Source organism: Doryrhamphus excisus, linkage group LG4, assembly GCF_037039965.1.
Source record: "Doryrhamphus excisus strain RoL-2023G ecotype Guam linkage group LG4, RoL_Dexc_Guam_v1.1, whole genome shotgun sequence".
Classification (NCBI taxonomy): Eukaryota; Metazoa; Chordata; class Actinopteri; order Syngnathiformes; family Syngnathidae; genus Doryrhamphus; species Doryrhamphus excisus.
In genome coordinates, this window is record NC_136360.1 from 7,340,814 (window position 1) to 7,367,332 (window position 26,519).

General features: G+C 41.6%; 2 protein-coding genes across 3 annotated transcripts in view; both read left to right on the forward strand.

Moving 5' to 3' along the window:
* The window catches only part of cpamd8 (C3 and PZP like alpha-2-macroglobulin domain containing 8), a 34,176-nt gene extending 15,685 nt beyond the window's left edge, over nt 1-18,491 (forward strand). The window contains exons 27-44 of one of the 2 annotated variants that reach the window (XM_058073627.2): nt 96-272; nt 1,784-1,865; nt 4,930-5,086; nt 5,583-5,657; nt 7,050-7,215; nt 7,486-7,572; nt 7,650-7,786; nt 8,295-8,450; nt 8,532-8,594; nt 9,372-9,631; nt 9,699-9,786; nt 12,366-12,440; nt 12,741-12,846; nt 13,008-13,118; nt 13,183-13,395; nt 14,344-14,418; nt 17,498-17,690; nt 17,771-18,491. In XM_058073627.2, the coding sequence (XP_057929610.2) occupies nt 96-272; nt 1,784-1,865; nt 4,930-5,086; nt 5,583-5,657; nt 7,050-7,215; nt 7,486-7,572; nt 7,650-7,786; nt 8,295-8,450; nt 8,532-8,594; nt 9,372-9,631; nt 9,699-9,786; nt 12,366-12,440; nt 12,741-12,846; nt 13,008-13,118; nt 13,183-13,395; nt 14,344-14,418; nt 17,498-17,690; nt 17,771 (2,222 nt within the window). In that variant the 3' untranslated portion in view covers nt 17,772-18,491. The remainder of the gene's footprint in view (nt 1-95; nt 273-1,783; nt 1,866-4,929; nt 5,087-5,582; nt 5,658-7,049; nt 7,216-7,485; nt 7,573-7,649; nt 7,787-8,294; nt 8,451-8,531; nt 8,595-9,371; nt 9,632-9,698; nt 9,787-12,365; nt 12,441-12,740; nt 12,847-13,007; nt 13,119-13,182; nt 13,396-14,343; nt 14,419-17,497; nt 17,691-17,770) is intronic. The other variant, XM_058073628.2, reaches the window with a different exon arrangement.
* Nucleotides 18,492-20,227: 1,736 nt separating this feature from the next.
* The window catches only part of hcn2b (hyperpolarization activated cyclic nucleotide-gated potassium channel 2b), a 29,434-nt gene continuing 23,142 nt past the window's right edge, over nt 20,228-26,519 (forward strand). The window contains exons 1-3 of the mRNA XM_058073007.2: nt 20,228-20,239; nt 20,434-21,196; nt 21,659-22,082. Coding sequence (XP_057928990.2) covers nt 20,436-21,196; nt 21,659-22,082 — 1,185 coding nt within the window. The 5' untranslated portion in view covers nt 20,228-20,239; nt 20,434-20,435. The remainder of the gene's footprint in view (nt 20,240-20,433; nt 21,197-21,658; nt 22,083-26,519) is intronic.

Sequence of the window (26,519 nt, forward strand, 5' to 3'; positions counted from 1 at the left end):
TAACGAAATTTGCGCCTGCGCCTGGTCTACAAAATTAGAGCCCATTGTATCCAAATCCTTAAGTCATCTGAACGATTGTGTCACCCATGTTTTAGGGGATGTCATGGGACCAACGCTGAATAATCTGGACAAGCTGCTGCGACTGCCGTTCGGGTGTGGGGAGCAGAACATGATCCACTTTGCACCCAACGTTTTTGTGCTCAAATACCTCCAGAAGACCCGACAGCTCAGCCTGGAGGTGGAGAATGAGGCCATAGATTACCTGTTGCAAGGTACATTTCTGTTTACACACTGGACCTCTGCATTAGGTCTATTGTTGCATCATTTGTGTAAAAAATCTAAATGTAAGAATTAGCCAAAGGGCCTACAGATGCCTCCTGCCTATCCATGAGGATTTCCCGCTGACCTCCCACCGGTTAGTTGTAGCAGCTGTTAAAACTTGGGGAAATGGGCACATCAGTTTTCAGAAAGCGCCTCTCAACAACTCAATTCCCTTGTTGGCCCACTGTGCAAAAAGAGCAAAAGGAAGGAAAGTAGAATCAGGAACTTGGGTGGAAACTTTGACCCTGTTGGCAATGAATACTCTGGATTCCAGGAATGATGCGTTGAAGGGGTTGCAGGTCATTTCCAACAAACTCACATAAGCTAATCTAACCTCCAAAGTTGAACACTCCAATTATTCATTCATTCACATAATGACAACAGCAACTTCGAGATTCAGCAACAAAATTCTTACCATGATCAGTCTGAATCCTAGCCACTGACCCACATACCCCATTGAGGCACTCCAGTGTCAGTAACATTATGGGCATCCAGCAGCCTAAACAAATCATGAACAAATCAAATCTGAAAAAGTGACTTCTAATAGCAGAAGCCATTAAATAACAACAAAAAGAAATTAATCTATATAAAGCTTAAAGGAAAACTGCACTTTTTTTCATTTTGCCCATCATCCACAATCCTTATGTGAAACATGACCACATATGTCTCTCTTTTCTGTGTGTTCTAAAGATATAAAAACAGCTAAAATTAGATAGCTCATTACTGCACGTAATGGTACATTACCTATGGCATGTAGAAAGCACACTATTACAACACCTCCCAAAAACCACCAACAAGGTTTAACGGTTTTATAAGTGTACATGCTGTAACCATATAGTAACTGGTACACTCATGATAACATGTAATACATACAATTTTGATGTATTTTGGTCCTTTTATACATTACCAAATGTTTTTTCCTGGGCACATTGATTTCACATACGATATGGTTTCTTCCCACATTCCAAAAACATGCTAGGTTAATTGGCGACTCCAAATTGTCCATAGGTATGAATGTGAGTGTGAATGGTTGTTTGTCTATATGTGCCCTGTGATTGGCTGGTGACCCATCCAGGGTGTACAGCTGGGATAGGCACCAGCATGCCCGCAACCCTTGTGAGGAAAACCGGTAGAAAATGAATGAATGAATAATAACAATGTCACTGTAGCTTGGTTAATAACTTTATATGTAAATCGAGCATTATCTGAACTTTTTGTTTTGCACTTTTTTTTGGGAGAGAAGTCTTTTTATCTGTTTTTATATCTTTAGAAAAGCGAAAGACATGTGTTCACGTCTCACAGAAGGATTGTGGATGATGGTCAACATTTTTGAAAAAGCAGTTTTCCATTAAAACCACACCACTGTGCTAAGTGACTGCATATGGTGACGCTGGACTTAGAATACTTCACGTAACTTCATCACATGAATTTACTACAATATTTCCTCTTTACTCACATCCAGGTTACCAGAGACAACTGACCTACAAACGTCAGGATGGATCCTACAGCGCTTTCGGAGAAAGGGACTCCTCTGGCAGCATGTGGTAAGTCGCTGGAGGAACTCTTTGCAGACAATCTGTGCTTAGCTGAGTCCACATTATTCTTCTTTAACTGGGACACACACAATATAAGTTTCATCAGCTTCTCGGCACACAAACAGTGTTGAGCTCCCAGTGCGGTGTTTACAGTCGGTGGGGTCAGGCACACAGAGAACCATCTCATAATATTTATACAAATGACATCAATGTTCTCGTTCTCAATGGGAGGGAGGGGCCCATGGACGACGCATACCTCCAGAGTATTTATGAGGCATGGTGGGTATCATGATATATAATAGAGCCAAAGTTGTAAAACAGTGAGCTACATAAACAACCGAGAATCATAAACAAACTGCATAATTGGTTCCTGGAGGTAGGCAAAGTTGTCAAGATTTATTTGCACTTAAGCGGTATCCATGACACACGGCGGCCCCATGCTGCTCCAGCGTCCTCTTTGGAGACAGAGTTTTAAGCTGTCTGGAGCCACTTCACCAAATGCCACTTTCCAGGCCCACAATATGCTGTAGACAAATGACTCACAACCAGGATATAGATTCCATGGACAGCTTGACCTCTTCCCCCGATGACTGAGGGGCTGTAACAAGCAAAATTGATTTTTTTCTGGACTCCCAAGGCAACCAGTGTGGGATTGTGGGCATAACACAGATGGTGCACCTACAGGTAACCTTTTATTATGCCCTATGAATCCATCATGAATCCATCAACATGTGCCCTGCATACAAGAAATGTAAGTTGTAGTCCAGCAGGAAACTGTGTTTTTACGGCCTGTTTGGAAGCACATGCAACACGCATGTGCTTCCAAACAGTACTAATATTCAGTACTAATGTTCAGTACTAATATTCAGTACTACAGTACTAATATTCTACAGCTGGTAAACATGGAACTGGGTGGTACAAATCAATATGAAAATGAAAAGAATGTTTATGGAGTGCAGAAAATAATAAAGTTATTATTCTTTGAGTTTTGAGAAATAGTTATAAATTGCAGGTCAAAAGGTTTGTATTTAAGACATTATTAGATTAGAAATTATGTTACGTTTTTTTCCCAAAAATATGTTTTCCCTAAAATACACAACTGATTTAAAAAATAAATAAATAAATAAATTTCTGGAAAATATGTTTTTTTTCTCCTTGTGAATACCCATTATTTAACTTAAAATATAAATATAGACTTTTGGACGATTTTATGACTTCTCAAAAACAATTTTCTCAAAAGTATACATCCATCCATTTTCTATTCCGCTTATCCTCATTAGGGTCCCATGTATGCTGGAGCCTAACCCGCGGGGTACACCCGGGACTGGTTGCCAGCCAATTGCAAAAGTATAAAACTTTTTCTGAAAATATGATAGGTACTTTATTGATGAGAAATTCACAAAAATTTTAAGTTTAAAATCCAAAAGTCAAAAATAGCCTACTTAAATCTACAACTGTGCACGGTGGGCGAGTGGTTAGTACGTAGGGCCACACAGCTAGGAGACCCGGATTCCACGCTGAGGCTGGGATGGGATGCATGTTCTCCCCGTACATGCGTGGGTTTTCTCCGGGTACTCTGGTTTCCTCCCACATTCCAAAAACATGCTAGGTTAATAGGCGACTCCAAATTGTCCATAGGTATGAATGTGAGTGTGAATGGTTGTTTGTCTATATGTGCCCTGTGATTGGCTGGCGACCAGTCCAGGGTGTACCCCGCCTCTCGCCCGAAGTTAGCGACCCTATAGAAAATGGATGGATGGATGGAAATCTACAGCTGTATTCTAGTATGATTAAAATTCTTGAAAATTCAGATCCTTTTTTCTCATATTCTCAACTTTTTTTCCTCAAAATTATACTACTTTTTCCTCAAAAAATTGATTTCTTTAAAATATACAGTGCAACTTTATTTTCTTAAGATAATTCTTTTCTCTAAGATATATGCCTTATTCACAATAATATACAGTACAGCTTTAGTACTGTAATTGAAGACTTGCCCTTTATATGTTGGAAATTGTCAGCTAAATTATCATCTAAATGTGGAAGTGTATGGTAGATGTGTATCAATACTGTATAACCTGATCCACTTGCTACCATTAATATAAATATGTTTTTATTTTTAATTAAAGTCTTCTAAGTGGTGGGATATACTGGGAGGAAAAGTAGCTTTTCCCAGGTCCAGATCATAACATTCCATCACTGAGGCTCTTCAATCTGGATTCTTATCTCGGACAACTCCCATGTGTTTGTCTTCAAAAACCCTTCATATTCACGCTTTGAAGTGTGCAATTGGCCATGTCTGACCCAGGGCGGGGCATTGGATGCAAAAAGTGAGAAAACAGGCAAACTATGAGCAGATTACTTTGTAGCCAAAACACAGAGACCAATCAAATTTATGCTTTCTCGAACCCCCCCCCCCCCCCCCCCCCCACCGAGGGTAAAAGAGTAGAAACCTGTGACATCCTTAATAAGTACAAACCTTAACAGATTTGTGGCTTTATCCCTTCTTCAATCCAACTTTCAATTGGGTAAAATTGTGATGTATTATTTCAGTTTATGAACACAGGAGAGGCCTTCTGGATCCTGAGCCTACACTTGAATTTGTTTATGTCTGCATCTCTATCTTTGTGTCTTGTTATGACCACCATTGTGCCATATCATACTAGTCACATGGGAACCAGATTTGGTGATGTAGTATTTCCGCTACATGGATTAAAATTCTAATGGGAGCCTTGTTTAATTATAATGTTATGCTATTTTTTCTTTATTATTACAAAACTAACTTAAGCCACAAATTTGAGTATTTTTTTTACATGTCCGACTGGTCTTTCTGAAGACCTCTTGACAGATTGAAAGAGTGTGACTAGTTGGACTAACTTCACACTCAGCGTGAAAAAAAATGTTTGCCTTCAAGTCCTTGAAGCTTGACAGTTCAGCATTTTTGCAGAATTTGCCAGCACATGTTTTTAAAGTATCTTTGATACCTCTCCTCCCCTTCCCAACCCCTTTTCACCTCCCTCACCTCATCACTCTCCTCCAAAACCTCCCTCCCGCTCTCCATCTGCACTTTGTCCAGGTTGACAGCGTTTGTACTGAAGTCCTTCGCTCAATCTCGAGGTTTCATCTTCATTGACCCCGAGGAGCTCCGCGCAGCCAAATCCTGGCTCATCAAGCATCAGCGAAATGATGGCTCCTTCCCAGCCATGGGGCGGATCCTCAACAAAGACCTACAGGTAGATGGATGACTGTGTGGACAAGGTTCATCGAGTTCTTGCAATTACAAAGCACACAGACACAGGAAAAAGTCTTAAATTATTTGAGGAGATGTCAGGAAAGCTATTTGTCATCAGCTATAAGTCAAGCTTGGGTTTTCTTTGACGGAACTGGCAAATTTAAATGTAAAAATTTGAAAGGTCAAAGGAAACATGTAAGCATGCGTGCACACTGGAATGTTCCATCTAGTGGAAATTACTACACGCCCATTATTGTCTGAATAGCTGGCAACACAAGATAATTGTGTTTGGTGTCTGCAAGCACTGTAAGGCTTGAGGCTGCATGAGTGCTACTGGCATTGGGGAGCTGCGATTCTGGGGAAACATGAATTCCATGTACTGTGACATCGTTTGTGCCTCATACAATTTTGGGTTTTGCTTTCAGATGACTGGAAAACATTCCTGAAACTGTGTGTTCATTTCAATTAAAGAATGAAATGTTTTCGTCCGTTCACAGGGTGGGATCCATGGGAAGATCTCCTTGACGGCTTATGTGGTGGCAGCACTCCTGGAAACGGGGATAACAACAGATGTAAGTAATCCAACAAAACAATGTGTCTGCTCCATTACAGGAACACATCATTCCCCCTGTTTCCTACATGAGATGAAGTGGTGATTTAATAGGTTTCATTTCACTTCATAGATTTCTTTTTGTGCCGCCTTGCCAGCTGTGGCAGCATATTACAGGATTCCTGATAGCTGCAGGGAAGGATGTGGATCTGGCAGACCGCCCGCTCATATTTGTTATGCCTCATGCGGAGCTCGCAAATCTGATCACGGTTTTTCATGGCATCAAAACATTTTTGGCTGATTGGCAGAGACGTTTAGGTCCCTTGAAGATTACACATGAGGGAGTTACATTCCTTCTCCATTTTCATTGATATGCCTTCATTCTCTCATCAGTGTTGTACATTAACTTTTGCCATGATGCATACAACACAGTTATTTTCCACAAGTTAAATCACAGGAAAATGAGATGGTCATGGTTTTATTTATTTCAGACAAGTTACATTAAAGTCTAGGGTGTACCCTGTCTTTCGCACAAAGTCAGCTGGGATACGCTCCAGCATACCCCGGCGACCCGACTGAGGATAAGTGGCATAGAAAATAGATTGATTGGTGGCTGGATGGATAATTCAACATGTCCGAAAGTCGAGTGGTTAGCGCGCAGACCTCACAGCTAGGAGGACCAGGGTTCGATTCCACCCTCGGCCATCTCTGTGTGGAGTTTGCATGTTCTCCCCGTGCATACGTACGTGGGTTTTCTCCGGGTACTCCGGTTTCCTCCCACATTCTAAAAAACATGCTAGGTTAATTGGTGACTCCAAATTGTCCATAGGTATGAATGTGAGTGTGAATGGTTGTTTGTCTATATGTGCCCTGTGATTGGCTGGCCACCAGTCCAGGGTGTACACCGCCTCTCGTCCGAAGACAGCTGGGATGGGCTCCAGCACCCCCGTGACCCTCGTGAGGAAAAAGCGGTAGAAAATGAATGAATGAATGAATGGACTTGGCTGCACTATGAAAGAAACTGCTGTTGACACATATCTCGTCCCTTGCCATATATCCATATATTCATTCATTCATTTTCTACCGCTTATCAAATGACATCAAAGCAAACACCAAAAGCTCCATCCCCCTTCCAATTTCACTTAATGAAAAGACGACTGGTGTATTTTGCAATGAGCCGCTATGGGGTCCTGTCATCTCTTGGATTAGAGGGAAGGTCACATCTGCGTGAGATGAAAGTGAACTTTTAACTTTCATTTGCTGCACCCAAGCAGAAGATGTGAGTGTGTCGGTAGAAAATGTAGCGCTGACACACCCAGGTCTATGTTATATACCTAGCTATAAGTCATTTTGATTGTTACGCTCATATCTCGTCATGCATCAAATACAGGTATGTTGTCTTTGTCTGGTTCAGGAGGAGAAGGTGGCAGTGGTCAGAGCCAAGGATTTCCTGGAGACTAACATCTACTCTGCTGACGACCCTTACACTACAGCCCTGTCTGCCTATGCCTTGGCTCTACTGCGCAGCGCTAATGCACCCCTTGCCCTGCGCCGCCTCAACCACATGGCCATTACACAAGGTACAGCCACTTGGGAACATGGGATAAACTAACTAGATAATAGCTGGAAAGTGTATGATTACGTTCCAATGCATTCTGACATAATGCAGTCAGAGCTTACATGTTACCCTGAAATGTAACTATAATTTTTAGGATTCAACGTATTGGCATGTAGCAAGTTCCAATAATTAATTTAATTATGACATATAATTTTAAATAGCTAACTTTGCGTAATCAAACAATTGCAGCAAGATGCAAATGATTGACCCTTTCGTCTCTTTGTATGTTTAGATGGGCTCACCCACTGGAGCCTGACAGGTAGCACAATGACAGAGGAAGACACTTTCATGGGTTTCAGCGATGGTCTCTCCCAGTCAGGTATAGCATCTATTAGTGGTTCCGCAGCTCTTTAGATGTACTATTCAACCTTTTAATTGATGAGTGTTTGTTCTCAGTGGTGTCAGCAGAGGTGGAGATGACAGCTTATGGACTTCTCACCTACACCCTCCTCGGGGACGTGGCTTCAGCCCTGCCTGTGGTCAAATGGCTCTCACAGCAGCGGAACGCTCTAGGCGGTTTCTCTTCTACACAGGTAGCCCTCGAACCTGTTTTCAGTAGGAGACAATAGAATAGAATCCTTTATTAGTTTAGTTTTACAGCAGCAAGTGGACAGTAGCAGCACTGCTACTACACGGGGAGAACATATAAACTCCACACATAGATTCCCGGGCAGGGAATCGAACCAGGTTTTCCTAGTTTTATAGCCACTCAGTCACCATTCAGCCACCAATGTTCTTATAGGAAATAATATATTGTGAATTTGCTGCAGGCTCATCGTAAAACCTTTTATGAAATGTAAAGGTGATGTTTTAAGTAACATTGTAGCATTCTTAACTGTCACGCAAGTGTAAAAAGAAGTTGACCACAGAAAAAGCAATTCATACTGTACTTGTTGATAGTCCTTTGGATGCTCACTGATCTGAAGTCTCATGACTTGTCCTTTTAAGGTGAATTTAGTTTGACCTGTGTAGGATATGTCTGTGTGTGTTTAGTATACAGTAAGATTGATCTAACCTATAAACTTTAAATCCTTCTGCTAGGATACGTGTGTCGCCCTGCAAGCGTTGTCCGAGTATGCTATTCTATCCTATGTTGGGGGGGTCAACCTCACCATCTCATTGGCCTCTACGAACCTGGACTTTCAGGAGACATTTGAACTCAACAAGGACAACCAGAAACTCCTTCAGAATGCTAAGGTAGGGTGCCCCTAGTGGCGGTACGCTGCACTGCATCCTCAGATCTCTGTCACTTATCCTTCTCTTTATTTTTTTGGTCAGATTCCTAGCATTCCCACAGGGCTTTTTGTGAGCGCCAAAGGAGAGGGCTGCTGCCTCATGCAGGTAATGAAGTGTGACACTCACAAGTGCACAAACACAGTTGGATCATTACGAAAAAGACCAAAAGTCCACGCTTACCTCATCGACACACAGGAAGAATGAGTTGGCAGCAGAGTGCTTCTTGTTGCTGTTACGATGTAAATTGGAGTGATCTGGTACAGTTTAGGGTAATGTTCTCATTTTTTAATGTCACCAATATTCCTGCACTTTCCAGGATAGGATGCTGATTACTTCCTGTCTTGTCATAAATAAACAAAAACCTCATTCACAAGTCTTTTTTTCTTCTCTACTGTATAATAATCTCTCCTCACCTCTTCACTCGAGATTAAGTGGTTGGCAAAATCAAATATGCTTATTGTTTGTACATATGCAGCCGATAATGCCGTCTAACCTGTACCCCTGGAACGTATTACTTTCTACAGACTTCTCTAGTTTCCGTTTTCCGCTTCCATCAACACAGTGCTTGGGGCAGCAGCACCTGGGTTTGAATAACACACAAGAGCATTGAAATCAAACCAATGCCTGTGTGTGTGTTTATAAACAATCTGTGTATGATGAGTGTGCATCCTATGAGTCAGGATTTTCTGTTTTCTGTTACTTTATGTGTAAAAATACTGGGACACATGGCTATAGCATGATAAAAACTATTAAATTATAAAAACTACTTTCACAACTACTACATATTATCTTTCAGACTTACTCATATATATAAGTAGACAATGTGAATTTAACCACTCTACAATGCAACTAAAATTGCTCAATCTTCTCTCCTTTGTCTAGGTTGATGTTTCCTACAACGTACCCGACCCAGTATCGAAGCCGGCTTTCCAGCTCAAGGTGGACCTCAAAGAGCCTCTCCAGGGACGCCATCTACAGCCACCTCTGTCCACCTCCTCCCGTTATCCCACCTCACGCTCCCGGAGCCGCGCTGACAACCGCTCTGAGCTCAACCGCAAGCGTCGGGCGCCTATCGACGACGACGACCCCGCTGCTCACCAGGACAAAATGGACTTTCACATCTCCTTAGAAGTTTGCGCCAGGTTAGAATGCAACTTGGGCTGCACAACATCTTGTCCAATCCTATACTGACCTCACCTCTCTGTTCAGGTGGCTTCATTCAGGCTCCTCCAATATGGCTGTCATCGAGGTCCCCATGATCTCCGGTTTCAGAGCAGATGTTGAAAGTCTCGAGAGGGTGCGTAGAATAACACATATTCACATTATCTTTATAGATTGTGCTGAATATGATTTACTGTTAGTCCTAGTCCCTAGCGACTCACAGATGGACACCAGTTAAGTACATCAGGTAGGAAAAAGGCAGATGCGTCCACATCTGGAGGCCATTTGACAAGCATGTTCTGCTTTCTTTGCTAACCTCAGGCTTACATGTGCATACCTCGCTGGAACGAGCCATGCATTTAATAGTCTACTTTATGCAGTCGTCGTTTAACTGCCACTGAGTAGTCTGTGTTTACACTTGCAGTTCAGTACTCGGTGCCTCGTGTTCACAGTGGCTGCTTGGTCAAAAACGGGTTGTTGTGTCCAGGTTGTTAACAGGTTATGCGAAAAATCACACAATTATTGTTTCATTGTATCCTGGAATCAGTTTATGTGTTTTGTTTGGAATTTAGATCGAACTACAAAACTCACATGTCAGAGATGCATGCTGTTTGTTGGAGAGCGATGATTTTATGCAAAATTTAATGTAAAGATTTATCAATTTAATAAACATGGGCCATTATTTTATTCACAAAACATTTAAACATAACATAACACATAAAAATGTAGAGATCCCACAGTTTTTGCAGGTTTAATGGGAGTGGAGACTTTGTCCCACTTTGTCCTTGAATGCACCGTCCAATGCAAACTTTTTTCCCCACACTGTACAGATAAGACTACTATACTGTATTTTCCTCATTTTTCCTTTCACCTCATTTTTAAAATATTATAGCTGTCCTTGGCTATGCCTAAGGTGACTAGCGGCTTGTATATATAATATGTATAGTATATATGTGTGTATAGTATACATGTCAAAACGTTCAATACAGTGGTTACGGCTCGGTAGGTATGTGTATCAAACAATGTTACACAGCGGCACACTTTGGGTCTAATTAATTCCTTTCTGACAGCTCTTACATTGGAGCTGGCGGGTGTTATCTATGAAGTGTCCATGTCCAGTGAGTGTGTCTTGGTCAGTGTATTGACTAGCACTGCTGATATATACTCTTCATTACTGTAATGTTTCAGTACAGACTTCCACCTAAAAGAGGCGCCTTTCGGACTTGCTGGGATGTTACACACACACATGCACACACACACGTATGCATGCATGCCAATGAATACTAGTGGATTTGTGTCAGTTCACATTGACTTGACATGTAGTGGCTAATAAGCTCACTTTACACCCTTGCTGCCCTCCCTCTGAGTTTTATAGCTGCCTGCCCGGCTGCCACTTACTTGCATTCCTCAATTTATGGTGGCAAGCATGGCCTCCTCACTCACGTCTAGCGTACCTTGGATGCTCAATGATTAGTTTAGCTCCGAGCAACCAGTATTGTTGGTTTAAAACCCAGACACATCATATAGACATGCAATATTTTTCTTAACATATTTAATACATAATTGTATATAGTGTGTGTGTGTGTGCTTGCAAGTGTGTATGTGTCTTGGTGGTGGCGCCAGCGCAGGCTGAGCACCTCATAAACCCCCACTGTCCGAAGGCTGCTGCCCACCTTTTGATTGACTGAAAAATCACTCTGTGGGGGGAAAATTTGCTCTGCAAGCTCACTTTGCTTTCACTCAGATGTGCTACAAACAACTATATTGTCATGGATGTGTTCACATTGCGTTCAGCATTCCAGGAAGTAGCTAGAAAGTAGGTGATGAATTTACATATTTCTATATAGTCTCGATTGGTGGCCATTTTATTGTGTGCATGTGGTTCACATTCCAGTGGTTGCCCACTAAGCAGATGTCAATGGATGTCCTGTGGGCTATTGTGGGCAACATTATGGGCATTATTAAACATTGCAACATTATTAAAGGGTTTATAAAGAGGAACATTACCCCATGACATGCTGAAAGCTTTCATTCATTCATTTTCTACTGCTTATCTTTACGAGGGTCGCGGGGGTGGTGGAGCCTATCCCAGCTGTCATTGGGTGAGAGGCGGGGTACACCCTGGACTGGTGGCCAGCCAATCACAGGGCACATATAGACAAACAACCATTCACACTCATATTCATACCTATGGACAATTTGGAGTCGCCAATTAACCTAGCATGTTTTTGGAATGTGGGAGGAAACCGGAGTACCCGGAGAAAACCCACGCATGCACAGGGAGGCTTGCGCACTAACAACCACGCCGTGGAGCCTGCTGAAAGCTCTGTATATTTTAATCCAGTGGTAATTAAGCCTGGCTAATTAAGGCTACACGGTGGACGAGTGCACACTGTGCATGCATGGGTTTTCTCCGGGTACTCCGGTTTCCTCCCACATTCCAAAAACATGCTAGGTTAATTGGCGACTCCAAATGAGTGTGAATGGTTGTTTGCCTATATGTACCCTGTGAATGGCTGGTGACCAATCCAGGGTGTACCCCGCCTCTCGTTCCGAAGACAGCTGGGATAGGCTGCAGCGCCTCCACCACCCTCGTGAGGATAAGCGGTAGAAAATGAATGAATTAATGATCTATTTCAAAGCACACATACTGTAGTCAATTCCAAGCCACCTGGTTTAAGCTGCATGATCAGTTCTTTGTGTGCCCTTCAACAGCTGCTGATGGACAAGCGTGTGGGTCTGAAGAGGTACGAGCTCAATGGCAGGAAGGTGTTGTTCTACTTTGATGAGGTAGGTTTTGTCCATTACTTTCATGTACAGAATTCGTATGTATTTCAACCTCTTGGTCCATTAGGTCATCCTTTAATATGAATTTTCCCCTTTACCAAAACAATTCTGTGCTTCCAAGGTGCATGACGTTATGGTTAGATGAGTGTGGTGTGGAAAACTTGTGCATGAAGACACTATAAAACTGTGTAGAAAGTCTTCCTATAAGCGTGGTAGCCCAAATACTTATCTTTAAAGTTTATACAGGGAATAATGTATTTGTATATCCGGTCCTTTTCTAAGAATGTTTTGGATGTTTGTCAGATCCCCAGCCTGTGTATGACATGTGTGGCCTTCCAAGCTGTCAGGGAATACATTGTGGGCAAGACAGCACCTGTTCCGGTCAAGATCTATGACTACTATGAACCAGGTGTGCCTCTTAATGCATATTTCAAGTACTGCTCTTTAAAGAGTTCCAAAGCATGAAACCCATCAGTCTGATTTATGAAGGAGCTTTTTTTCTTTTTTCCACAATGAATCCAGCTTTGGTGTTTTGGTGTGACGTCATTGTTTTGTGCCCTTGTTTTACAGCCTTTGAGGCCACGCGCTTCTACAACGTCAGCGAGAGCAGCACACTGGCACGGGAGCTGTGTGACGGACCCACTTGCAACGAGGTGGAGAGTTCCACCAATCACTGGACAGGTGAGACCTCACGATTCACATGATGTCCCTGCTGGCTTCAATCTCTTAAATGAGATCTCTAAAGGTTTTGTGCAGGCCCACCAGTGCAACAATGTGTACGGCTGCTTGGAGGAGGAGCAGTTTGAACGATGCACATGCTACAGGGACTGCGGTTACGACGGGGAGCCGGTCTGTGGGTCTGACGGACAGGTCTACCAAAACCAGTGTCAGATGGAGGTGTTTTCCTGTAGGAACGGGACACGCATCAAGCAGGTCCCTATGGCCCATTGTCCTCATAGTAAGAACTTTGTCATCACACATCACGACTTGCACAAAAATTTGATGAGACTACCACATATTTTAATTTATGTGTGAGTGTCTTGTGTTCAATTCCACACTTCAGTCCTTGCATTTTGCAGAATATTCTTTCAGACAGGTAGCATCCCACCGCTGCTACAGCACTGATACTATTACAGCACTACCTCAAAAGACGGAACATTGTTAGGTCAACTTTGTCCATCCACTCTGAAAAAGCTGCTTTACCAGACCGTGACTCAATTTACGGCCATGCAAGTGTTCAAGTGTGTCTGTCCTCATTTATATGTACCATGAACAGCTGTTCAGATGTGGAGCTGTATTTGTTTTTTACTTTTTTAGGCTGCAACACACACACACACACATAGAGTGCACCCCCCCTTCACTCACTGTGTGCTGTGTTAGAGGGCTGCCTCCAAATGACAGAGTGCTTTTGTCCAAGCCTTTGAAATCCTCGTCACATTCCTTTCCGACGCGCAGCCCAACAACAAAGCAGCCTTCATGTTGCAGAGCCGATTGAGGGGAAAAAGGCATAAACAAAACTTTTGTTGAGAGAAACAAGTTCATTCTGTGCCAAATGTTTTATCTCCACTAGATTAATACAATAATAACATTCGTTGTCTAAAGCTCTGTGCTTGTGTTTGTTTGTATATGGTTATGTGTGCTAGGGTCGTTAGCCCATTTGAGCAGGAGAAAGAGACAATCAGAGGCACTCATGACCCTCCCTGCTCCCGCTTACCTCGTAGCCGGGCTATTTTTAGAACTATTTTAATGCCGCTTTCTATTTGGATTTAGTGAACCACTTTGCATTGCCGAGAAGTTAAACTTGTGGTTAGCACAGTAAATTACATGACAATGACATGTGTTGTCCTGCACGCACTACCACTTATTAGGTACTGTAAAAACAAAACGTGTGTGTTTGTATTTCCAGTGAAGGCCAAGGGAGAGGACAAGCAGCCGACAGCAAGCCAGGAGACCGAGCAGCCTTCAGTGCCTCTACACACAGGTCATTTCACCAAACACACACCTTCACCAACTGCTAGCTGAGGTAGTAGTGGTCTATATTTATGTTCTATAGAAGCAGTTTGCATCTGGGCAGGCTTTCTCTCTACAATAAAACATCCATTTTCTGTACCGCTTATCCTCACGAGGGTCGCGGACATGCTGTTTTTGGAATGTGTGAGGAAACCGGAGTACCCGGAGAAAACCCTGTGAACATGCAAACTCCGCACAGAGATGCGCAAGGGTGGGTGCTGTGAGGCCTGCTTGCTAACCACTCGGGGACCACTAGTGGACTTTTAAATTCATTCATTCATTTTCTACCGCTTATCTTCACAAGGGTTGCAGGGGTTGCTGGAGCCTATCCCAGCTGTCTTTGGGCGAGAGGCGGGGTACACCCTGGACTGGTCGCCAGCCAATCACAGGGCACATATAGACAAACAACCATTCACACTCATATTCATACCTATGGACAATTTGGAGTCGCTAATTAACCTAGCATGTTTTTGGAATGTGGGAGGAAACTGGAGTACCCGGAGTAAAACCCACACATGCACAGGGAGAACATGCAAACTCCACACAGAGATAGCCGAGGGTGGGATTGAACTCAGGTCTCCTAGCTGTGATGTCTGCGTGCTAACCACTACGTAGACCGCCGTGCAGCCCCTACCTTTAAATTGTCCTAGCAATTTGCCCCTATACGGCACAGCATATATTGGAAAATGTGCAGTTAATCCATGTGATTGGAATTGGTATCAGCCAATTTCATTCATGGATGATTGGTATCAGAATCAGATGTATAAAAAATAATAATATTTGTATATGAAAACACTTTTTTTCATAGTTGGAGTTTGCATTAATGGTTAAGGATGTATTGATTACCCTATGTTATGGATGTATGTATGTGTAAGTCTCAATTATGGGGTATATTTCTGTACTATATATATTATATTATTATATATATTGTACTATATATACATATATACATGAAAAGCTTAACAGAAAGGGTTCCCCTTTCATTATTGTCAGAGTCAGTCCCGTGGTCAGATGGCTGTTCAGCAATGATGGCGGTTTTCACCAAAGCTCGGACAACAGTTAAAGCAGATACCTTAGCCCAAGAATCTACAATTCATTTACATACGTATGATGGCGTAACTCGGCTGCCTCTGTGTTTGCCGTCTTTCATCCATCGCTCTCACGCCACTTGCAACTTCACTTTGAACGCCCTGTTTACACCAAAGTCCAGCAGTTGGAGTTCTTTTGTTAATCCTAGAATGATATCAAGCTCCAAATTCATTTTCTTTACTTGGTTTAGATAGATAGATAGAAATGATGTTGTTTTGCAACCCTGGAGGCGTGGTGAACGTTAGGCATACATACTGTATGTATTTAATACTGGTCTCTGATTGGTTTATCTCTGCTGGCATATGTGTTACATCACTGGTTCGGCGGGAAATTAACCTACCAGTCAAATGGTCCTCAATGATTTGCAATTTTACAAGTAGCAAAAGGAAGGAGGGATGAGACCAGTTAACAGAGGAGTGTGGACATGTACTTAGTGTGCGTGTGTGGGTGTGTGTGTGTGTATGTGTGCATTCTACACATTCCCCTGCCATCACATCATGTCTACAGTCAGGGTGATAAATACATTGATAGGCGAGCCTGATAGTTGAGTTGATGAGCTGCCAGCTTCCAGGCCTCACACCTTTGGCTGCATGTTACACATTGCAGATGCTGGAGTGATAAGGTGAATTGCAACAAGGCCTTCCTGTGTGAATGATGTGTGCAGGTGTGTGTGTAATGTGAGGGTTGCGTGCGCTGACTTGTTGTGCTCCCGGTCTCTCTCAGTCAAAGGTCTTCTCAGCAGAAATGTCAGTTCTTCATACTGCACAGGAATGTTGTTATCCACTGCAACAAACACATACAGTATATGTATCCACATCTGCACACATGTATTAATTATTAAGTGTAGTTCATTCATTCATTCATTTTCTGGAGAGGAAATCTTGTGTCCTCCAGTGGAGGAAGTCAAATCTATGGAATTAGCGTCCATGTGTGTCTTATTAGTGCAGAATGACACACACAAGACACACCTACACACAGGAATCGAAATGTCTCTTTATAAAGTTATCTTTTAAATCCTCCACTGTAAAATCTAACACCTCTTAGTGTCGAGTATGTCAGTTGCTTGGTCGCTTCTTTGTAATGCTTATGTAAAATCGAGGCCATACCTTGTAAAGTAAAGGCCATACCTGTACATTATAAGCAAAGAGGGCCCTCTAACGTCTGTGATGAAGTACTGCAGCCCAAGCACGAAATGATTTGGGGGTTATAACATGCACAAGTGACGTTTTATTAACACATTACAAGTCACGATTTTAAGACTAGTTGAAAAACATTTTGCACTGTTGGATTGTAAAGAGGTTCTAAGTAGAGCTGGCTGCACGGTGACCTAGTGGTTAGCACACAGGCCACACATCTAGGAGACCTGGGTTCAATTCCACCCTCGGGCATCTCTTTGTGGAGTTTGTATGTTCTCCCCATGCGTGGGTTTTCTCTGGGTACATTCCAAAAACATGCTAGGTTAATTGGTGACTCCAAATTGTCCATAGGTATGAATGTGAGTGTGAATGGTTGTTTGTCTATATGTGCCTTGTGATTGGCTGGCGACCAGTCCAGGGTGGGCTCTGCCTCTCGCCCGAAGACAGCTGGGATAGGCTCCAGCACCCCTGTGACCCTCGTGAGGATAAGGTATAGAAAATGTGTACCAAGGCTGTTCATCAGCTGATGCAAAAACCACAGCCTTCAAAGCTTCTAAAAAGATTCTGAGGATTACGGAACAAAAGCACAGTTGGGTGGACGCCATCTATATATGGGGTGCTGTTTCTGTCAGTGGAACAATGGAGCTCTAGGTTGTGCAACAGCAACTGTCTATATGCAGATGTTGCAGGAGTCATGTTGACGTTGTCAGATTAATGGTGCCTAACTTTTTTTACACTTAAATGACAAAGAAAGACTTTAATAACGTTACTTTTTTCTCATTATTTCCTGCTTCAAAATGTGTCTATATATTTTCTTTTTGTTAGCAGCTGAAGAAGAGCAGGGCTCAATGGCCGACGTATCCTATTACACCTACGACTACGACCCGGACTCAGAGCCATTCCTTGCCAACACGGGTTTTGACGTAACCCAAGCTGACCAAGATGCAGCACAGCACATCCTCCTGCCAGCAGAGACCCAAATCCCCACAGTGGACACAAGCAACAGCCCTGAACGATGGTAACATTCACTCCCCCCACTCCCACCTTAAAAGTACTATGTCTCTTATTGGTACTCATTATGCTGTGTGTTGTCCACAGAATTGCCTGAGTGAAGCCATACTTCAAACGTCCACATTGTACATTAATTGTGAATATGAAAGTGAAGAGAGACTGTTGCGTGTGTGTGCGTGTGTGTGTGTGTGTGTGCTCTCCTCCCAAGCCAATAATAGGCACCATAGCATCATTATTCTTTATTCACTCTGCTGCCCGCATAATCACTAGAACCCAAAAGTAATAATCATGTATTTATGTTTGTAAGTACAGCTGACATTAAGCTAAAATATTGTGTTCTATTTTCTATCTGTGGTATTTATTTGTAGCTAGATGTCATAGCACCCTGTTACCCTACAGTCCATTGTTTTGGGTTTTATTAGCAAACTTTAATAATACGGTTTTGTTTGATGGAAGACAAGTCATGCTTTACAGATACATAAGCTGAAATATTTTAGCAGATGTTGTTTAAAGGCACCAAAAAGTCCCTGGCGGACTTGTTGAACCCACACACTTTTCGCTTTGCCGGGTGAACTTGTACCTGACACAAAGTCGACAGTACTTCGCTCCATTCCTTTTGAGATTTGATTGTACAGTTCATAAGCTATTTTGTGTTTGTTGCATTTTGAGTCATGATCAAAAAAAAAAGAAATTCAAGAAGAATGAAGTCTTTCAATTGCTGTAAATGTTCCAAATTGTGATGATATTGTAGCGACTTGTATTCATATCGGATATTGATGTTTTTAAATAAATGAATTAAAAAGTGTATACAGTCAAACTGCTTTTGTTTTTGTTGGTCATTTTCTTGCACCGATACACAACTAACTCAAATTGCATCATATATATATATATATATATATATATATATATATATATATATACGTATATATATATATTGTAATGCAATAAAAGTATTTTGTCACAAAAAGTACCTAATGAAGTACTATAAAAAAGTGTTTTTGTACTATTTTTGTCACTGCAAATGCTTCAGTTAATCAATTAGTTAGTCACAATTCATGTTACTGCCAATTCTCCTTTCGTTGTCGAATGCATGGTCGATGAAAGCAAATTCTCTTATTAACTCTTTCATTCATTCATTCTTTATTCCCTATCCCAGCAGTCTTCCAACGAGATGCGGGCTACACCCTGGACTGGACCCAACACCCAATCACAGGGCACATATAGACAAACAACCATTCACACTCACATTCATACCTATGGACAATTTGGAGTCGCCAATTAACCTAGCATGTTTTTGGAATGTGGGAGGAAACCGGAGTACCCGGAGAAAACCCACGCATGCACGGGGAGAACATGCAAACTCCATACAGAGATGGCCGAGGTTGGAATTGAACCCTGGTCTCCTAGCTGGGAGGTCTGTGTGCTAACCACTCGACCGCCGTGCAGCCCTCTTATTAACTCCTGTTAAAAAAAACATTGACAGCTGTGGTCGTACACAACCTCCTGATACTGTTTTTATTGGCTGTTGCCATATTTGAAGTCCAGTGGAACCCTGCTAATGTCTTGTTTTGGCTCTTAAAAATGCCTGCATTATGGATTCTTCAGGCACCACCAAAAGTTGCACCGGCTCACTCCTCCCCTCCAAATCCGCCAGCTGGTTTGATGTTGACAGTCTCTTCTGAGTTTGGATCAGCATTTTCAATAAACGTCACTGTTGTACTTATTAGATGAGATTCTGCTCCAGAACACTCCTTATTTCTCTTTAATTGCCATTGTTCGCTTGCGACAAAGGACGCTAACAAGCTAAATCAGTGCTTCTCAATAATTTTATTTGCATATTAAAATTAACATTAAAATTACAGAGTAAATTGCAAATAAACTGGCTATTTTCGAAAGAAAAAAATGTTGCTACAGAGAGCTTCCAATAAGAATAGATTTATGTGATGTGCTGAGTCTTTAGAGTTTAAGTCAAAGTCAACAAAACTTGACCGGAAGTAATCAAGAAAAATGTATTGACAGCTCCTGCACAAAATCTCCTCTGTTTTTCCACTGAACGTTGTGTGCTGCAGTCAAATGCGTCCAAACAGAAACAACGGTTAAGCTGAGCAAATGTTCTGTACCACAGAAGACATTTATCAAAATGATCCCCAGTCGTGGGGGAATCCACTGGGAGGGCTGGAGAGTCATCAAGGCTGGCATGTTTGAAGGACTCGAAAATGTCAAGCTTATGACTTGGGATCTGACTTGATCTGTGTTTTCTTGACTTGAGACTGACTTGGACTTGCATGTTTTTGAAACTTGAAACTTGACGTACAGACTCGAGACACCGACTTTCTCCCACCTCTGCTGGTTTCCTATTAAGACCCCATTTTTGCGGTTTATGCAAATCAACACCCCGGATGTAATTTTGAGCCCTACCGGCCGGGATCCACCACGTGGTTGCCCCCACTTCCCGGACCAGAAAGGCGTATTTCCAGATGTTATCCACAAGATGGGGCTATTTAGCTAAGTGTGCCTCAACCAGAAGCCACAGGGAACCTTCCAGTGTATTTAATGGTGAGGGAAGAACTTTTTTTATTCCACATTTTCACCAGTTTATTATGTTTTGTGTTTTTATTGAAACTCTGCACAATTAGTTTTCTACATTCATTTGTATATAACTACAATCCACCATTGCATTATTTAAGTGTGAGGGTGTGAGTGGACTTCCAGGTGCTGCTTTGTCTGTGGGTCTGTCTTTGAGTGATCAGTGATGGACAAGGAGGAGCTCACAGTCCACCAACAGCAGGCGGGACAGGATGATGGGAGCATTGGAGGAGGCACCACCATCATGAAGAGATGTGCGCCAGGAGGCGGGGCAGCCTCCTCCTTTGCGCGCAAAAACTCCAACAACAATGAGCTCTTGCTTCTTCGGGACCACTGCTCAGATTCCTCTCGGTTCTTCCACTGGGATGCTCCACAGGGTGAGAGCTGTGGGGGCTCTGTGCCAGAGGCGGCCGTGCTAGGACGCGAAGCCGGCATGATATGCAACAAGAACGGGGACTGCCGAAGAGAGCCGACCAGCTCCGGGAGCCTCTCCTCCCTCATATCTAGACAGGAGAAGCACGCTGATGGGGAGGTAGAAGGCGCCGAGGGCGGCAAGGCTGCAAGCATGGACGGCTCTGTGGTGTCAGTGGGGTCTCCACCACTGGGGGCCGAGGTCAAGAGCGCCTCGGCGGGGATGGAGAAGAAGGACTCCAGGGTGTCTTTCTCCAACGCGCCTACCGGTAAAGGGCACACCCCGAGTCAGCAGTCCAGGAGCTCCAAAGCGGAGGACGGCTCACAGATAGTGGCGGATGATGGTGACTCCCATCGGAACCAAACCTACATGCAGCGGCAGTTCACCGCCATGCTGCAGCCAGGGGTCAACAAATTCTCCCTGCGCATGTTCGGCAGCCAGAAGGCGGTGGAGAAGGAGCAAGAGAGGGTCAAGTCTGCGGGGAACTGGATCATCCACCCTTACAGTGACTTCAGGTATACCTAAGACTGTTGGTGTGCATGTGGTGGTATATGGGCCAAACTTTTCATATAATATATTACAATCAATACAGAAAGTATGCACTCCAGAAACATGACCAAAATGTTATAATTTGTTACAAAGATTGAAACAAAGTATGAATTCCACAGTGGATTATCAGCATATTACAATTTCACCACCGAATGCACTAAAATATGCATTCCTTAAACATGGATAACACAGGGTGCTGAAAATATGTACAATTTGTCACAATTATAGAACTTTTTGACATAATTCAAAGCAGCAAAAACACCAAAGTATTGCAAGCGGATTGCAATTATTTCAAAAACACACAAAAAAGCACCACTCCTTAAACATATCTCACATGGGATGCTAAAAATATTATAATTTCTTGCCAAAATGCAAATTATTATGTTACAAATGTCAATGTCCTGACATGATTTGAATCTCCATTTTAGGTTTTACTGGGACTTTACCATGCTCATGTTCATGGTGGGAAACCTGATCATCATCCCCGTGGGCATCACCTTCTTCAAGGACGAGACCACCACTCCCTGGATCATCTTCAACGTAGTGTCGGACACCTTTTTCCTCATAGACCTGGTGCTCAACTTCAGGACGGGCATCGTATTCGAGGACAACACCGAGATCATCCTGGACCCCAAGAAGATCAAGAAGAAGTACCTGCAGAGCTGGTTCGTGGTGGACTTTGTCTCCTCCATACCTGTGGATTATATCTTCCTCATCGTGGAGAAGGGCATTGATTCGGAGATGTACAAGACGGCACGTGCGCTCCGCATTGTTCGATTCACTAAAATCCTCAGCCTGCTGCGCCTGCTCAGACTGTCCAGGCTCATCCGCTACATCCACCAGTGGGAAGAGGTATACACATGTCTATCACTACACACAATTTAGTACTATTAAAGTTAAGCAGGGAAGTATGTGCTCCAACAACATGGTTGACACCGGATGCTGTTATTATTACATTTTGTCACAAAAATGTATTTTACAAAGTTCTCCAGTAACATGAACCAGATATGAGGTGAAAGAAAAAGTGGAAAAATACTGTGAAGCAGTCTACCTGTGCGATATGGGAGAAAGTTACCACACAACTATGGTGTGTTAAACGACCGTCAAACAAAGTGGGACAGGTCGCTGCCCACAAAAAACACAATAAACATGCAAAACTGTATAATATAGTTATTTACAAATTCCAAATTGTTTTTTATTATTGCGCTTGAAAGTTTCCCGGTTTGACCCCGTCCACTGACCGCTATTGGGTCTCGGAACGTTGATCGGGGACCTTTGTCATAGTGTACCTGGTCCTCATTTGTATTGTTTTGTAGTGGTGTAATGAAAAGCTGACACATTGTAGAAATGGAAGCTAATGAGGCGATAAGCCATATTTATTTATTCCTCCAGCATGTATCTGCATCGTTATGCAACATAAACACAATTAACCCCAACACACTGCGAGTGTGTGTGTGCTTTGTTTAAACATGAACACACACTAACTGAGCTGCAATGAATGACTGGAACAACCACAGCTCTTTTGATTACTGAGCAGTAATTTGAGCTCAGGGGGAAGCCTAATATACTGTCTGTAGCACACACGCCAATGACAACAACTACATGGATCACATCAGATTACTGTGGCTCAGCCCAGATAAGCCCATATTTAATAAAGGTTCACATGAAAAGCAGGTAACGCCACATTTTTGGGAGTTGTTTTCTTTTAATTGGAAACACAAATCAATTACAATGGTGTCTTAGAGCCACAGTGAACAGAAAAAAAAGAATAGTGTTAGAAAAGTCATAATTTTTATATTATAATTTAAAAAAAAACCAGATCCGTAGAACAAAGATGTGATACTGTATATATGAGAAAAACATGTGGCCAAATACAAGACAAAAAGTAGTGTTATGAGAATAAAATAAATAATAAAAATATTTGCACATGTTTAAATAAAAACAAAAACTTTATTGTTACAACAAATATTACAGACAAACATATTTTGCATGAATAAAATTGTGATATTCCGTGACAAAAATGGTAGCATTGTAATATTACAGGAAATAAAATATTGCAATTTTATGAGAATAAATTTGCAATATTTCATGAAAAAAAAAGATTTTCTGAGAATAAATTTGTGAAATAACAATAAAATCCCAATTTCATTACGATGAACCTACAATATTACATGAAAAAAAACAACATCATTTTATGAGAATAATATTACATTTAATCAGAAAAAATCAATAGCCTGATAAATGGTAAACAACCAAGTGGCTCGGGCATCTAGTCCGGATGCGTCCCGGACGCCTACCTGGTGAGGTGTTGCGGGCAAGGCCCCGGGCCAGACCTAGGATACGCTGGAGGGATTATGTCTTACAGCAGGTCCAGGAACGCCTTGGTTTCCTCCTGGTGGAACCTGGATGAGTGGAAGAAAATCGATGGATATTGCTGTGTATGCGTATACTGTATATTTTGGATCTCACAGTGGTGTAATGGTTAGCATGTTGGCTACACAGTCAGGAGATCTGGAAGATCTGGATATCTCATGTGGACATGTGGAGTTTGCATGTTCTCCCCATGTATGCATGGATTTTCTATGGGTATTCCTCTTTCCTCTTACAGCTGGCGACCAGTCCAGGGTGTAACTTTGGCAAATACCAAAATTGCAATTATATATCAGTGGAATCAACTTTGCATTATCTTATTTGCTGAGTGGCTAGGGGAAGTCATATGCTTCTCCTGCCATGTAGGGCTATGTGTGGTGTTCCCCTATAAATAGTCACAGGTCTTTTACCGTCATCCAGCAGGTCTGGATGGTCTCGCTTCTCTATAGAATGAATAAAGCAGGGCAAGATTTGATATTTTTTGACAGATAATTTATCATTGTGTGTGTTTATGGTGCGTCAGAGCAAAGGCAGTGATAAACATTGTTGGGGATAAATGGAGCAATTTCCGGAAAAGGGAAGAAGGCTGTTTGCTCATTGGAGGGTGTGTGTGGTAGCAATAACGGGGTTTCATCAAGTGTCAAAACAGAGTGTAAAGTCAATTTTTGTGAGTATATCCCAGCAGTGTATTGTGACCCAGATAGCTGAGTTGTGACATTGACACATGGCCAGGTGCTGTTCTGTTACAGCAGGAGGTGGAGGTGGTTGGACGGGGGGGTGTTTGTCAAGGAGCGTCATTCATCATGTAAGGGGAATGCCTTCAAATCACAAGGGAGGATGGATCTCCTGTCATATTACTGGACCTTTGGCTCACATGAAAAGTGTAGCCAGGGTCCTCATGGTACCGTCTGAAACATTCATTTATTCATTTTCTACCGCTTATCCTCATGGCCGTGCTGGAGCCTGTCCCACCCCTGCACTGGTCGCCAGCCAATCACAGGGCACATATAGACAAACAACCATTCACACTCACATTCATACCTATGGACAATTTGGAGTCACCAATTAACCTAGCATGTTTTTGGAATGTGGGAGGAAACCGGAGTACCCGGAGAAAACCCACGCACGCACAGGGAGAACATGCAAACTCCACACAGAGTTGCCCGGGGGTGGAATCGAAATTGGGTCTCCTAGCCGTGTGGCCTGCACGCTAACCATTCGACCGCTGTGCAGCCCAGTCTAGAACAATCCATGTTTATTTCAAAATACTATTATGAGACAGTTTGTGTTTTCATAAGTTTTTTTCTTTGCTTTTACATTTATTGCATTTTGGTACAGAAAAACCCTCCACTGGTTGTCTCAACATAATATTAACTGAAGTAGATACACATAAATAAATGAATGCATAAATACAAATAATTTCAGATATTTTAAATAAATTAATGGATAGTTTAATCAGTTATTTCATGCTTTATTTCATACAAATGTATGTATTTTTTTATTAACTACCATATAATTATTGTTTCTGTACATTCATACATACATACATTTTTTTTTTTTTTTTTTTCTCCGCTTTATTTGGGCAAATATATGAATCATAACAGTGCATTTCTTACATCAATCAAAATCAAAATATAACTTTCCATTATTTACATTTGTATTCAACCATCTGATAACAAGCCCAAAAGGAGTAGGCTGAAGCAAAAGCTTATAAATGCCTACCCCTTTTTGCAAGATATAATTATGTTCATGCCACTGTCTTGTTTCCCCTGTTATTATTATCATTGTATTATTATTATTATTATCATTATCCTTATTGTTATAATCTTTATCATTATTACCATCATTATAATCATCACTAATATTATTATTTTCATCATTGTAGTTGAAGATTTTGTGATTTTTTATTTTTAATTATTTAATTTTACAGACTTCATTGCTTCTTGTACAGTGTAGAAATTTCTTCTGTTTTATTTTCAGAAATCTCCAGTCTTTGTGTGTCAATTTATTAGCCCACTTTTTTGTGACATTTACTTATTTTCTGGATTGCATGTGTCTAATCTTGTGCATTAAAAAACAAGAACTTGAGACTGTGTCTGGACAGGTGACCAACCCAAACATCAGTTTCTTCTTGTTAAACCCTACCTGAGGTTTTTAGACGTGTTTATTAGTTTGTGTGTGTCTAGTCTTGTGCATTAGGAAGCAGGTTTTAGGTCTGTGCTCAAACCAATTTTTTAAGCAGTGATGTCTTGCTGTCCATTATTACTATTTATTGTAAAGTAATAATTAATAATAATTAATGATGATAATAATAATGATAATCACTACCTCTATATTTATGCAAGTTAGCCTAGGTACCTCTAACAATTTATAGTTACAAAGGTATTAAGGTAATATTCTTACATTTCTCATATCAGTCAATCAGAGATTCCAGCAGAGATGACAAGACAGTAGAATGATCATTATTAAAATACTATTCCCACTTATATTTATAAACAGACACTTAGCTTATACTGTGTCACATTTCATCGAATTTACAAGTAAATTAAATTCAGTAGTGCCACCAATGTAGACACTTTTTTTGTCTTATTTTTTTTCCTCCCCCCAAAATTAACATTTTTTTTCTTTTTTTTTTTTTTTTTTTTTCTGTGGCTACCGACAACCAAGCAAACAAAATAATGAGTAACAGTCCTTCAACTGGACAGAGTCAACTATAAACCAGTTCTTTCTTTTATTTGAGTAATATTAAATAATATAATAATATACAATAATATTTAAAGGAAAAAAATGCATTTCAGATACTATTTTACATTTAAATTAATTAAACTACATTTATTTATTCATTCATCAAATTTAATTACTTCAGATTCAAATTCATTGCGTTGCTTATTACCTCCAAATAGTATTAATAATAAATAA